The sequence below is a fragment of the Panthera tigris genome, chromosome D2, assembly GCF_018350195.1.
Source record: "Panthera tigris isolate Pti1 chromosome D2, P.tigris_Pti1_mat1.1, whole genome shotgun sequence".
NCBI classification, from domain to species: domain Eukaryota; kingdom Metazoa; phylum Chordata; class Mammalia; order Carnivora; family Felidae; genus Panthera; species Panthera tigris.
The window spans coordinates 15,329,409-15,345,160 of NC_056670.1; the positions used below are offsets into that span (position 1 = coordinate 15,329,409).

The window sequence follows — 15,752 nt, forward strand, 5'->3', positions numbered from 1 at the left end:
TGACTGAAAACACAGAGCTCAGGACAAGCAGCAGAGAGGAGAACGTCCCTTCGCACTTTGACAGACAGGCCCCTCCTGCAGGGCCAGTAAAGGCTCCACGTGATGGGCTCCCTCTGGCCAGGGCGGGCCGGCTGCACCAGGCCTGTGCGGGGTCCGTCTTCAGGGGCACGTAGGTGACGCTTCCCCAGCCTGTTCCCTTTCTCAGTCTACCTGAGGCCGCGCGGGGATCCTCAGGACTGTGGGCATTGGCGAGTAGGTCTGAGGCAGCGGCCAGGCTCCCGGGGCTCGGGGAAGCCTCTGCCGCTTGAGTCAGTGGCGTGGCCATCCGGACACACGGAGGTGCACAGACCACACCCGCGTGTGGCCCTCCTTCGGGCCTGGCGAGCCTGGCGCAGGTCACGCACAGCCCGTCAGACGCCCTGAACAGCCCAACCGGGCATGGGCAGCGGGACAGGGATGCCCTCGTCCCCACTCTGGATCTGTAATAAGAGATTAGTTCATAAGCTGGTAGGCCTTTCAGCTGTGACCCCTCAAAGGCTCAGCACATCCGGACCAAGCTTCGGGAGGCTTCCTGGGGAAACACCAAAGAAAGGATCCTGACCAAAGAGCCCGTCACGGGCCACCGACCACTGTCCCGCCTCAGAGACACAAGTGCTTCCCGTACTGTCCAGTGCGCCCAGTGCCCAGGACCCCTCACTCCGCACGCCCAGACCGGGCCACCCTTCCAGACAGGGGCACGCCTGGCATCCGTGCCAGCTGGGTCTGGAGCTAAGGCTGGCTGCTCACGTATCCTGGAGATTTGCGGATCTGCACCAGAAAGGACCCAAAAGCACCGTGCGGTCTCCGTAGTACCGTCAACCACCTGCCATCTTTTCCACAGCCGCCCCGCGACAGGCTGAACCTGATCTTTCCACAGCATTCTCGACAGCCCCAGCTCCCGGCACCGGGCCCTCCCCAGGGGATCACACGGACGGCTGCTGCCGGCTTCCTTCCACGCTGTGGCATCGCCTTCCTTGGACGACACTCGTTTCCCCCTTATTCTGGAAGGGAAACGGGGCACGGAACGGTTTAAGGCCGTGTCTAAGTTGATGTGGCCAGAGTGGGGGCTCCGACCCGAACCCACAGGCCTGAGTACAGAATGAAGACCTGCCTCCCACACAGGGCTCACGCGTTTGCACCAACACATTTATTTTTATTTTATTAAGCAATAAGCAAACAGACGATGAGATGGGCGGGGAGGACCGAAACTGGCCTTTCCCTGAACTATTTTTACAAACCAAGTAACTAGCGTCCCTGGAAACCACAGCTGCAACTGGAGCGGGGTCTGAGTTCAGGACGTGCAAAATCGATTAGGTAGCGGCCGCTCCTCTCCCCCTTCCCCGGAACACGCTTATGAACTTCAGTGGGGGCGAGTTCCATCTAATACTCCGAAAGCCCTTTCTCATTCCATAATTTACCAGAATCACACGCGTAACTGCAAGGGGAAATAAACAGACCCCCTCGGCATAAATAGGCCGCGGCGGAGTGTTCATCGTGGGGCGCCGGTCGGGCATTAAGGCTAACTGATCTTTTAAACACTTTTTGGAGAACAGCTGTCAGGCTTTCTCCGGAAAGGTCCACAAGGCTTCCGAAACCGGAAGGCCTAAGTCCTTGCCAGGCAGGGCCCCGAGGAGGCTCCGCGTGAACCAGCACACCTCTTCAAGCGCACGAAGCAGGGACGCGAGCCGTCTTCACTGCCTGCCGCTCTGCACACACGTCACGATATCTGGCAGAAGGCGGTTCCTGTTCTCCTTGGTGACCTGTGGGAGGAAGCAAGACAGAAGGCTTCAGAGTCCCTTCCTTTTCCTCAATCCTCTGACAGGCAGTGCTCTACGGGGAGAGCCTGGGAAGGGGAGGCAGGTTTCGTAAGCCCCGGCCAAGAGCGCTGTGAGGACAGGACACGCGAGGTCGAATGCCACCCCCGCTTCTGCAAAGCGACAGCTCAGACAGTGGAAGTGGTTCTAACCACGAGGAGCCGGGAGCTGACCCCCTCACGGGGCTCTGGGTAGATGTCAATGCAGGTGGGACGCAGCCCCCGTGCGACCTGACCTGAACCAGAACCGCCTACGAGGAGCCCACCGAGAGCGGCCGAACCTGAACTCTGGGAAGTCCCAGAAGTCAGTAATCTACTCGTCTCTCTACATGGAAAAGCCTCTCGTCCTCTACATGGCGAGGAGCCTCTGACGTCAGTCAACTCCCCATCTGCAGGATGGGGAAGCTAAGTCCGGGGGGTGCAGGGACCACACTGAGCCCTCGGAGGTAGCTGGGGACACATCACAGGCTAGACCTGGATCCCCCACTCCGGCTACATCCTCTGTAATTCGCATCCTTCCACAAAGGAACCGGGAGTTCATTCACACTTTACCCGGTGATCTGTTTTCATTTTCCTTTCCTTTCCTTTCCTACTGTGGTCCCAATGAGTCCAAGAAAAGCATTTAGACGCCCCTCCCTGGGTGGGGGGTTGGACGGTGGGCGGTCCAACCAGGACGGTGGTAGGGGCAGGGCCACCTCCTCAGCCGTCACCTGTGTGTGCCTTCTCCTCGGCCCCCACACGCACCCACTCAGCATCGATGGGGTGGCGACCAGAAACTGAGCAAGGTACCGGGGACACAGAGAGGACTCCGATAGGGACTTGACCTCATGGAGCTGGCAGAGCAGAACAGAGGGACAGACGTGGACAGTGAGCGCACTGGTGGTAAAGGGTCCGGGAGAGAAACTCTGGAGAGGCGCACGGGAGCTGCGGTGGGGCGAGAAAAGACTTCCGTGGGCTGGACTGGACTGAATTTTGACCGGTGGACACGGGAGAAGGTCCCCCAAAGACGAAAGCAAAGAATCGCAGAAAGAGGAAGTGAGTGCATCTGGAGAGCCAGCAGGCTCAGTGCCGGCGGACCCGGAGACCGGACCGCCCACTGCACGAGTCCACACCCGCCCATGTCTAACGGACCACCTGGCACAGAGCAGGCGCTAAATGAACGTGTGATGGAGACGCACGGCGGGCTTCATCCCCGTGGTTCCCCAGCACCCACTCACCCTCCTCGAAGAGCACTGTGACCTTCCTCTGGGAGACATCATCTAGGAAACTGGCTCTCGGCCAACGAGTTCCAGCTGGGCCTGAAGAGCCTCCCGAGAGCCCGAGTCCTGAAAGGATGGAGTCAAGCAGCAAACGGCGAGGCCACCACCTCTAACACTAAGTCCAAGGACGCGGTGCACTGGTCCTTGCCCTGTTGCTCTGGTCTGTGGTCCCAGGAGGACCATCAGCTCTGCTCTGGCTTGAGGAGAAACTGCCACACGGCCTTGCAAGGCTTTCTGTTGCTGTTTTTGCTTAAATTAGCCAAGTCCCTCTCTGCTGTTTGCATTCAAGGAAGTCTGCTGATGTGAATGGAGGAAAGAGGGAGACAGTGGTGGGAACTGGCAGGCTCATCAGGGGGCTTCATAAACCCACTGTGCTAGCGGAGAGGGGCCGTTAGATCCCTTCCTCCCTGCTGACTTCACCAGGAACTCCCCTAGGCTCTGCCCTCAGGGTCTGTGACACTTTACCGTGTGCTTCCGAGGGCAGAATACAAGATTAGGGGCATTCAGGGCTACTTCCCCTAGAAACGTAAGATTTATAACACAGGAGATGTGGAGCTGGGAGAGGAGGGACGCAAAGGAAAGACAGAGGAAAGGAGAGTACAGGAGACGTGGGGGGGGGGAGGAGGAGAGGGAGGGGGAGGAAAGGAAGAGACCACTTGGACCAGAGGGAAAGAATTAACGCCAACTTTGCACAGGTGAGAAAGAAGGGGCAACTCGGGTACTGCTCGTTCCAGGCACCCCTGCCTCAACTATCCCCTGGGTTCTCTAGCCAGCCACCGAAAGGAGTGCACGGTCATGGGCATTTGATCCTCCACTTGTACGGGGGACAGTCCCACTGCTGCTCGGTTGTAAATGCGAGCTGCTGTGAGGAGAGCAAGGAGGGTGGGTGGGGGCAGAATCCACATCTGCAGGGAGGCTGGGGCAGGAGCGGAGGCTCCATGCCTACTCCGTAAATCCCCAGGCTTTCAAGAGGGCGCTCGGGGGGGCCTGGGAAGGAAGGCTGAGAAGGTGGGGAGCCCCATGACCCCAGGTGCCGGGTCTGCATGGAGGCTGGTTAGGCGGCACAGCCAGGGCGGGCAGAGCAGGGGGATCTAACAGGCGTGGGGCTTCAGAGGGAATAAAAAGGAGCGCTTACAGGCCACGCAGGCACAGTTCTGTATGTCTGGGCAATGCCTCAACATCTACTTCGTACGGTCATGATCACGTGGCCACCCTGGTCTCAGGACCCAGCTCGCAAGGCCCCATCTGGTCTCGGTTCAACTTCACGCCGGGCCTCCGGTCGGCGAGCACGCCCCAGCTCCATCGCCCAGGTGTGAGTGAGCCCCCGCCCCACCCGGGCCCTCCGAGGGAGCTGTCGGGGGTAAGGGTGTCACAGCAGGGGCGGAGGCGGTGTGTCCCACACGCTGAGGGCACGCTCCAAGCCTGAGTTCCATAGAGAAAAATAAACACTGGAAAAGATTCATTTTGAGAATGTTTTTGTGTTAAAAATGTGACGAACGCAAAAAATGACATTAATATTTTGCTACCCCCCTTTGATTGCCCTAAGATTGTTTCTGAAAATTCCACAGTTAAGAGGTCCGTATGAAACTGTCTACAGTGTTCAGTTATTACTGTTACGTTCCTTGCGCGTTGAAGACGGGCTCTCAAATGCGAGAACGAGTAAAAATCATCTGTCAGCCTCAGGGGCCCTCCCCTGCACGCACAATCCTTGTCTTGTATTCAACCACCAGAAGGCTGGCCGCAGAAAGCCCTTACCGAGGAGACAGCACTGGGCGCAGAAGAGAACGAGCTGAGGAAGAACGCAGGAAGGAAGCCCCTGCACTCTCCACCCCACTGCACTGCAGCCTCAAGAGAAAGGAAGCCAAGTGAGACCTGAGCCCTCTGCCCTGTCCAGTGGCCCTTGATGAAGATCAGACCCTAAGTTCCCTGGGGACAGGGGCATCTCATTCATCCTGTGTCTGGCACATGGTGGGGGTGGGGGGTGCCCAGTAAATGTTTACTGCATTCTGAGCTGAGCAGGGTCTTTGAAACACAGCTGAGCGATAACATAAAGATTGTGAAGACTCTGACCGTCTTAAGCATCCACGTTGCTCTGTGTGTGCTGCCTCCAGGGGCCACGGAAGGGCCTGAGAGTGACCAGTCAACAACCTGGGCACTCGGACATCAGCGAAGCTGTGTATATTCAGATACAGGAACAGGCAGCAGGGAAAATGCCCCTCACTGCACATACGTTATTTTCCTTGAACCTGTGGGAAAGACCCTGACAAGTTCCTAGTAAGCAACGGATTACAGAAAGAAATTTGACAATGCTTGTTATCATAAGTTAACACGCATCCAAAGTTATTACTAGCCTGTTTCATGTTGTGTCTTTATGTTACTGAACCTAAAATTAGGATTATTCCTGAATCCAATCCCTTTTGCTCTACTTTTTTCATGAAGGTTAAAGTTTCCAAGCCAAGAATTATTTTCACGTTGTATCAAGTAAGACTTTGCCTGCCTTGAGTTTACAAGATTTCCTTCTGTATTTTCTTCCAAGAACTATAGTTTAGTTCTTAAATTTAGGCCTAGGATCCTACTCTGAGTTAATTCTGGTAGATGATGTAAGGGTCCAACTGCCTTCTGTGCATGAGGATGTCCAGTTTTCCACACTGGATGCAGTTTGCTGAAAAACAATTCTTTCCTCATTACGTTGTCTCAGCATGCTTGCTGAAAATGAACTGATCCTCGACGTAAGGATTTATTTCTGGACTTGTAGTTCTATTCTATTGATCTATGTGTCCAGCCTTCAGCCAGGACCGTACTGTCCCGATCACTGAAGGTTGTAGTAAGTTTCAAAATCAGGAAGTAGGAGTCCTACAACATCGTTCTTTCTCAAGACTGTTTCAGTGGGGTCCTTCCCATCTCCACGTGAATTTCAGGACTGGCTCGTCAACTTCTACAAACACTCTGCCTGACTTTCCACCCAGAGGTTAACAGATATTCTCTCACTCCTGTATCTGCAGGAGTCCACAGGCCGGGAGGGCAGCAGCAAATTCCCATTCTCATGTTAGTGAGACTAACATGCTTTATGCCCTGTTTGGTGAAAAAACCCACCAAGGAACAAGAAGAGGTCTAAGAATTTCCAAAATGGAAGGAAGTCAGGACCTACTTCCTGTTATTCTTGTGATCTTACAATCCACAAATAAAAATTAAAAGCATAAAGACTGCTTTATGGAAAAAAAGACAAGTGTAAAAGGCTCTGAATTCAGGATAGTGGAATAGATTTTAGTTACAGCAACACTTTATAAAGTAGAAAACCAAATGATTTCTAGGAACCTGAGATTTTTTTTTTTTTTTAGCAAAATCATCTAAACCACCCCGTCAACAAAGGAAACAGCATTATGCTAACACTCAGGCTTGGAAGTGAGACAGATGGAGCCTTGAACCCTAGCTCTGCAGCCTACTGAGACCTTGGACATGCTATGCAGCCTTGATAAAATAAAGGTTACGTGACACACCCACCGGGGTACTGTGAAGTCTGCACTGGTGGGTCTACAGTACTGGGCACAGCACCCAAGTCCAGTGCTCAGTGACTGGTGGCCACGTCGGCATCTAAATGAACGTTCCAGGCTCCAGCTGCCTCTTCTGTCCCGTCAGCAAATAACATTCCCAACGTTTCCATCAAGCAGATATTTCAAAGGAAATCCAAAGAAATATGCTTTCTAAATGCCTCTAAGACAACCAAACTCGTGCGTGCACGTGCGCGCGTGTGTATGTGTGTGTGTACATGTGCATGTGTGTGGCAGGAAGTGACGAGCAGGGATAAAATCTTTTCTTCATGTTACTAGAGAACTAGGAAAACAGTGCACACAGCTCTTTCTAGTAATCTTGGTCCATGGAGATCTTCCTCTCTTGCCTCTGCAGCATTAATGTAATTACACTCAAATAAGCAACTATGAAATAAATTAAAAACATTTTTCAGTGGCCACACTTAGAGACCAGTAAACTCTACAAGACATGAAAAAAAAAAAAAAATTAACCAAACTTCCTAAAGAGAAACCTAACAGGAGGCGACCGTCAATACCCACACCACGACAGAAGCTTCTAAATTACCAAGACCATCCTCCAATGACAGGAGTGTTAGATCTTTTATTATAGTACCGCAAGTCCCTGAGGCTCTGTTCTTCCTCGCCACCCCCCTCCTCAAGTCTGCTCTGTTGGGCAATTTCTATTGTTCTACCTCCAGGTTTACCATTTCTTTCCTCTGTTGTCTCCATTCTGCTGGGGAGTCCCGCCAGAGACTTACCTCATTCAGTTATTTTAGTTCCACAGTTTTTATTTGACTCCTCTTTATGTCTCCCATAGCTTTGCTAGACCTTTCCATTTCTTCATCGAGACTTTCTATTTTTCTTGTATTTCAAACGTGTTGGCAATTGATCACGGAAGCGTTTTTGTGACGGCTGCTTTCAAACCTCGGCCCTGCGATTCTAACGTTCACGTCACCTTGCTGTTGGCACGTGTTGATGTTTTCACTCAAGTTGCTTTTCCCGGTTCCTGGCAGCACAAGCGATTTTCAGCTGTGTCTGTGGTGGGTCCCCTGGCTGAGCTTCCTAGCCGGAGTGCCACCTTCTTTCCACCAGTCAGGTCTCCCTACGTTTGTTTTATGTGTGATGTCCAACAGTTTCAGCTACAGCTCACAGGAGAAACAGGGAGAAGTGTGTCTATTCCACCGTATCTAGAACTGGAAGTTTCCAGGTGTTTTTCTGAAAGGCAGTGCTGTTTGCCTGACGCTACTAAGAATAAGTCTAGACGGGGCGCCGGCATGGCTCAGCTCGTTAAGCGTCCGACTCCTGATTTCATCTCCAGTCACAGCCTCACGGTTGGTGGGTTTGAGCCCTGTGTTGGGCTCTGCACCGACAGTGTGGAGCCTGCGTGGGATTCTCTCTCCCTCCCTCTCTCTCTGCCCTGCCCCCGCTCATGTGTTCTCTCTCCCTCTGTCTCTCAAAATAAATGAATAAACTTAAAAAAAGAAAAGAAAAGAACAAGTCCCTACGATAGGAGTAACGTCAAGGGGCGTACTTTCCCCATGAGTTCAGTCCCGTCTCCACGGTCCTGACATGCGCAGCTGTTCGCAAGGAGAGGCTGCCCTCCCTACCTTACACAACCTACTGCCTTACCCGGAATGTTCTTCCTTCTTGTCCTTCTTTTCTCCACTTCCTCCCTCAAAACCCCACAAGAACCACTTCCTTCAGGACACCTCTCCCCCCCCCCCACCTTCTGCTCACAGAATTCTCTCCCTTCTCTGCTTCCAGATCTTGACGGTCACATCATCTATCTTTCTTGAGGGAAGGGGACATGCTTCACGTGTGCTGTCGGACTAAGTGCTGGACACAGAGGCTGCTCTCAAACATGGATTCGGAGAACCCTACTGCGTGTCAGAAACAGAAAGGATGCCAGAAATATCTAATCCAAGCCCTAAGTTTGCACATATGGAAAATGAGATTCCTCATATAAAACGGGAACAGAAAGATCACACAAGCCCCAAAGGAACACATGAAAGAGAAGAATAACGGGGTACATAAGCCCCTATCTCTCGCATAATTAACCAAAAGCTAATCATTTTATTTTCACATCATTAGGAGCAATGATCACTTTGCCCAGAGAATAATTTCCAGTTTTAGAGGAGAAGATGTGGTATTATTTTAAGATATGATGTTCTCCTCTGGACATCAGGGCCAACTCCCCTGATCCCACTCACGGCTCGTAGACCCCGCTGGTCTGCAGACGGCCAGTCTCTGGACCCGCCACTCCCCACCTCCCGCCTGGAAGCCGCCTGGCCTGAGAACCACTCGTCTTTCATCATCTCTCACTGTTCACTGCCTCTATTTCCACAGGAACTTTAGAAACACAACCACGAACTCACTTGGAGGCCACGTAAAGTAAGAGACAGAGAGAAAGAACAGCACGAAACTGAAGACGAGGGCCCCAACTTCACAGATGTCTCGGGGCACGTGGCCTCGCAGGGCTGTCCGCTCACCCGTGAGCTCCTCCGAGAGGCTCCCTAGCTGGACCCGTCTCTCCAGCCACCTCCAGACCTCCGCCCTGCCTATCTTCTCCACACTTAGCAACATCCGCGTGGCCGAGCTGTGTGCCCGCGCTGCTGCGGTCCGGCCCCCGCCTCAGCAAGTCCACTCCGGGGGGCGGGGACGTGGTCTTGTTCAGCATCGCAACCTCGCTCACGGTGGAACCCGGTCGACACTTACTAAATGAAGGAAAGGAGCAAGGACTGCACCAAGTTTTCCAAGTCTGGCTGCTCTGACCCTGACATGGGTCTCCTGCCACCACAGTACCCCTGGAGACTGTGGTGACGGCACGCGGATGGCCCACTAGGACCGGTGGGCCACGGCGGAGGCACGGCAGCCAGCGACATCCGGCGCTCGTGGTACCTGGCAGCCGGAGCTCGCCTCCCGCTCTGGCTGGTGGGGCGGCCCTGCCAGCCTCCTTGTTCCGGGGCCCTCGCGGGGCCTGGGTTGAAACGGGGGGTGGGGGTGGGGAGAGCAGGTATGGGCAGAGCCCGGCGGAGACGCGGCTCTCGCCGACACAAAGGTGGCACGGTGCAAGACAGCATCTAAGGACACAGACAAAGGGCTGTCAGAGGCCTGTACGTCGGCTCCGACATCGCCACGGGATAGTGTGACAGCACCGGTCCTCCCTCCCACGTGCCGCACCGCAGAACCCCGACAGCCCCCCAGTAGCCCCCCGGGAGCCTGTCAGGGCAGACTCTGCAGGCGTGCTGTCCGTGTGGCCAAAGGGACCGAAGAAACGAATCTTTCATTTGCTTGAAACATAAACAGTGACAGGCGGCTGATGGCCAGCGCACTGGCCAGCGCAGAGAGCGCGTTTCCGTCATCGCGGAAACTCCTGGTGCACAGCGCTGCTCTGTGGCAGACGGAGGCCACAGGGACATGTGTCCTTTCATCCGTGACACGTATGACTTAAGTTCTGTAAGTTCCTAGAAAATCAGACTCACCTGGATCTAGCCTAAGGCGGGGGGGGGGGGGGTGGTGGGTGGGGAGAGATGGTCTTTCAGAGCAAAGGCACACCTCAGAGCCACCCCGCTGAGGTCACCCGCTCCACTGTCACAGACACAGGGACCGGTTGTACTCACACTGAACACCTGAACGTCGTTCCTGTTTCTTATCTCTTCCACGAGGGCCAGCGGCTTCCCTTTAGGCACCGGGATTGTGCCCAGGACTACGGTCCCCGGTGTGGACAGCGTCTGGCGGACAGCCTGGATGAAAGGCTGACTGAAGAGCTCCATTTTCCCAATCTCATCGATGACACACACTCTCTGCCCTGGGCCGCTGCCGGGACCTGCCTGAAGACAACAAAGACGCCAGGGTCACCTGAGGCAAAGGGCCCAGGGGTCCCGCTCCCCAGCCACTCACCGGCTAAGCCATCCCAGGGCGAGTCAGTTAAGCTCCGGAAGGCAGAAGATCGTCTCCACGGGACACTTAACTGGCAAACGGATCTGGAAGAGCTCCCTTGGAAACCGCAGCAACCAGAAACTTCAGTTCCCTAAGCCACCCAGGTTCCTGGCAATTTTCTCTCTTCTAGAATGGTTCCAATAATAACCAAGCTCTGTATTTATATCCACCCAGGAAAGAAGCAGCACCCACATGCCTCAGGTTTAAACGAAATGAGACAGCAAGTCTGGGAGCCCTTATTAATAATACTGGCCTCTTTTTTTCGGTTTTGAGCTGTGTGAGATTCCCCGTCTACTGGGAGGAGGAAACCGCTGCAGGCAGAGGCCGGTGTGTATCATAATCTGCACTATAAGGGGCGGTGGAAAGAAGGGAAAGTTAAAAGGAAAGGAGTCTTGGTTAAAAGAAAAAAGTGAGCAGGGCTGTGCCCTTTAAACCTCAGATTCCCTTCCTAACGACTTCACTGCGTTCCTTCCTTGAAAGCCCCTCTCGGAACAGGTGTGGCGGCCAGCCTCCACGGGCCCTACTGCCTCCCAGCTCCTGGGACTCCCCCCGTGTCCAGTCCCCCGCCACAGGGTTCCAGCGTTCGTCCCCGCGACCATCCCTGAGACGAGGCAGAACGCACTGCTTCTACCGTGGTCTCAATCTCTCTCTCTCTCTGGGATGGCTCGCTGCCGTCTTGTGAGCACACTCAGGCAGCTGATGGCCAAGTCCACGTGGGAAGGAACCGAGGTCTCGCTGCAACCCTGAGAGTGAGCTGGGGGGCAAATCCTCCCCAGTCAAGCGGCAGATGACTGCAACCTCATGACAGACGGGAGCCCGGACCTCCCGGCTGAGCCATTCCTGGATTCCTGACCCAGAAAAACTGTGTGAGATGATGTCCGTGGTGTTAAACCCGAAAATTCTGGGTAACTTGTTACACAGCAACACTAATGATCACTGATAATGATCACTCATAAACATGTCCTCTCTGGAAAGCCTTCCCAGAGAAAGCTATGAACAGTCCTTCCATAGCGGGGACACAACACAACACAGATTAGCACTTGAGTGAATGCTGAGTGACAAATACGTTTTATGTATCTTGGTATAAATGATTATTTTCCTCTATGCAAAGCTGATCTACAAAGTACTTTTCACTATAGTTCTTAGACTCCTTAAATAATGACGTCAATACGTTCTCAGAATGCAGGGCTGAGTTAAACTAGATTTAGCTCAACTGCCAACCCTGAAGCCAGAGTACAGTGCGGTCGGTGGCGGGGGGGGGGCGGGGGCAGTGGTCCCCACGAGAGACGGGACTGGGGGAAGATCCCGAAGCCTGCATGGTACACAGAGGACGGTGGAATCTATCCAACAGATGAGATTCCAGCCAGGGAGGACCACAGGTTGTGCCCAAAAGGCCGCTAACCGTGTGGAACCTGGAAGACAAGTTAGGCATCTTCTGGAATAGACGACCTGAGATTTGGGGTCTAATCCTAGGCAGTTATTGAAGGCAAGCATTAGGGAAGTGGTTTTCAAACTTTCATGTAAGTGGTACTTTTATTCTTTTCTGACTTAATATCACATACATATTTTCCCACTCAGTTTATTAGCAGGAAGACCAGGAAGGGGCACATCCAAGAGAGGGTCTGTATCCTTAAACTCCTGTGTTTTTAAGGCATTTCATTTTTACCTCTCAATTGCACCCACTTGTGTGTGCGTGCACGTGTGCGTGCGTGTGTGCGTGCGTGTGTGTCCGTGCACGCGCACCTGTTTCCCGCTCTTAGAGGCAGGGACGAGGCCCCATGCATCTTTTTCTTTCCCATGGAACTGAATGATGCAAAGTTGAGCTGAGGCAGCTAATGTTGCCCTCCAGCGACGGGGTGAGGGCATCTGTGGAATCAATCGCTAATTTCCAAATTTCTCCTTCAAAAATGAATGCCCAATTTGGGAGACATTTTAAAAGCTGGCAGCTACCTTCTCATTAGCATAAAAACAGACACCCCACAAGGGCAAGCCGTCCCAATGGCCTGACTCTTACCAAGGAGTATTTGGGGCATTCTGCTGCCTCCAGAGACCAGGAATAATTGCAGAGGTCATCCTTCCACAGGCATCTAGAAGCCCAACAGGGTGCTATCTGGCCCATCAAAATGAGAGTTTGAAAGCAGTCAATTCAGAGAAAGAGAAACAATAAGATGTGTGTGCCCGTGTACATGTACATATGCAGGCAGCACGTACATATGCACGTGGGCACGTACGTGAATATACGAGTAGGTATAAACATAAAGCACGAGGCTCTCCAACCACCTTTCCTCAGATTCCCTACAACGTTCACCAACAGGAGCTCACCGGCATTATTTAAGCTTCTGCGCAAAGATATCTGGACACACATGCATATGCTATGTTGCACCAACCGGAAATGTTCGTTTTCAAACCTCAGTTTACAGGAAATCCTTATTCTGTCTAGAATTAGGGACTTTTATCACCCAGAAACTAAGAATCTCGAAAATAAGTCTGGGATTTTTGACGAAAAAATGTTAAGTTATTCATGCTCAATTGAGAGATATTAGAAACTCAGAAGCCTGCAAACACCGTTTTTTTCTAAATAACGTGAACATTTAGTCAAGCCTGTGATAAAGGAAGCACTATCATATTCACGATTGTTTTTTTATATAAACTCAAGCAACTTTAGAGGGAAATAAGAACCAGTGAACACACATTATCCTGCTCACACTGTAATAAAACCCTGCCGGCACCAGGGCCCGGGTCTGAAAACTACCAGGAGCCTCCCCAGCCCTTCCCAGTGCGGCTGCGAAAGTGATAATGGGTCCCTGGAGCATCACCTCTGAAGGTGTGCAGTAAGGAGCTCACGAAGAACTTCCAGCGGCTTCTCACCTGGTGTCTTTTTTCTTCCCACACCTTCTCTTCACACAGGACGTAAGAGGCGGCAGGACTGTGGACGCTACCCAGCAGCCCCTGCACCACTCACCACTCCCCTCCCCCGCAACTCACCACCCCTCTCCCCCGCTCCCCGCTCCCCACCCCTCTTCCCTGGGCCACTTACCACCCCTCTCCACCCCCCCTACTTACCACCCCTCTCCCCACACTCACCACTCCTATCTCGGGCCTACGTTTCAGATGACTGTATATTTTCACTGTCACAAAGAGGTAGAAACACTTGTTTGTGCAAGGCATATTTCAGTTCTTGGGGTGTTCTGAGAGAAAGGATATTTCCTTGGGACCGAGTCGTAATATTGACCAGCCAGTGTTAAGGGAAGCCATGAAGAATTTTATAACTTGGCTTACACTCAGCTAGTTTGCTTTCTGGAAAGATTAAATCAGTTTGCAGCAACAAGATATCTGTGTACCAGCTACGCCAGAGACCTAAAAATTGTGTGACTTTTTTCAGTTTCTTGTTTAATCTTTAAAAGCACTTTTAAGAACACAAATGAAAACGTAAACCTAAATAAAATAGGCAATTCCATTTAACCAGAGTACTATATTGAAAAAAAGTGAATTTGTCTTACTGTGAATGCTTTACTTCATAAGTATTTCTGGGGGTATGAACTTATTATTTTCTTTACTATCAGACCCCCAGCCTGGCCTCTGAGCTGGCCTGTTTGGGACCACGAGTATCAAAGTCGCGGGAGGGAACTGGGGAGCGCGTGGCAGTCGTCTGGGGCAGAATGACGACCCTGAGCCCCCCAAACAGCCACGGTCCCGGGAAGCCAGAGAGGCAAATGGCGGGAACAGTGGCCACAGCCAAGCCAGCCCACGGCTCAAGTTATCAGCTAAAAGTGAAGGGCTCCGACTAGACTTTTATGTGTGCTTATTCCATGCCTAAAGTTTCAAAATCCCTTAGCAGTCTCGTGGCACTCGACTGTGTGTCCCCAGGGAGGAAATCACAGGCTGGCGGCCAGGACAAGATGTCTAGACTGCCTGACGCGCCCTGCATCCCAGCCGTTCTCTACTGGGGCGTGCCCTGGGCGGGAGCTGTCCCTGCCCTGGTGCCAGACGTTCCCACCCCAGGGCCCAGGGCTCCAAGCTCCTCCGGGGTGTCCTAACTGGCCTCTCTGGGGCTCGCCCACTCGAGCGCCTGTCTGCAGAGCACCAGACCGGCGCCCTCAGGATCTTCCACCATCCTGGGCCTGAAACAGCATCTGCCGGATGACAGCCAGCCCAGTGGATCGGGAACCCGCTACGCCTCGTGATCCCAGCGCCTCGGGACCAGCCTGGGCATCTGAGCTGGTGGGTGTCCGTGACAGATTTCCAGCTGGCTCCGGCCCCGGGGCCCTGGCACGCACAAATCAGACTGCCGAGGTGAGGCCCTTCCCCAGGTTCTGCCTCCCATCACCCCACTCGCCTTCTCACCAGAAACAATCAGAACTATCCCTATGTCTGCCCCTCCTAGCGGCCCGGGACTAACACACTTTACAGGGAACTCCGCGTTCAGTCCTAGAAACTTCGTGTAGCAGGTCTCTGCAGCCCTGTTTTAGGATGAGGAACAGTGAGACAAAGTCACTGGGCTCCCAAGTGAGAGGCGGGTGTCAACCCCAAGACCACCTGATGCCAAAGCTCCCCTCCATACCCCACGTGCAATACCACCCGCACGTCTTCTCAGTGTGAATAAGGAAAGAAATCGAAGAAAGGAACCAAAGGAAATGGAAGGAAAGAACGGAAGGAATCCATCTAACTGTAAGGAAAATACTTTTGCCTCCAATGAGAACCAAGGGCACTGTACTTTCTAGGGGCTACAGAGGCAGAGCCACAGACCCGTTTTGGGAGTAATCATTACTCTCAATTACTCCAAAAGAACGACACACTCAGGGTCTCAGAACAAGTAACGCCATCAACAGCCTTTTATCCAGGACACAGAGTGGCCTGCTTTGGCAGGCGGTTAAGAGGTGACCTGCAGGGGAAGGGCCCTCCGCCCTCCACCTCTCTCCCTCGCACTCAGCAAGAGAGGACCAGGTCCCCCCACGTGCTAACTCCTGCCGCTTCCTTATCAGCTGTGTTTCTACTAACTACGTTTTTATTTTTTATTTATTTTTTTAATTTTTTTTTCAACGTTTTTTATTTATTTTTGGGACAGAGAGAGACAGAGCATGAACGGGGGAGGGGCAGAGAGAGAGGGAGACACAGAATCGGAAACAGGCTCCAGGCTCCGAGCCATCAGCCCAGAGCCTGACACGGGGCTCGAAC

The 15,752-nt window shown here is 53.0% G+C and overlaps 1 protein-coding gene across 1 annotated transcript in view; it reads right to left on the reverse strand.

Moving 5' to 3' along the window:
• Positions 1–1,164: 1,164 nt before the first annotated feature.
• The window catches only part of NTPCR (nucleoside-triphosphatase, cancer-related), a 32,067-nt gene continuing 17,479 nt past the window's right edge, over positions 1,165–15,752 (reverse strand). The window contains exons 4-5 of the mRNA XM_042960731.1: positions 10,259–10,468; positions 1,165–1,799 (exon numbers count right to left, since the gene is read on the reverse strand). Of these exons, the coding sequence (XP_042816665.1) occupies positions 1,731–1,799; positions 10,259–10,468 (279 nt within the window). The 3' untranslated portion in view covers positions 1,165–1,730. The remainder of the gene's footprint in view (positions 1,800–10,258; positions 10,469–15,752) is intronic.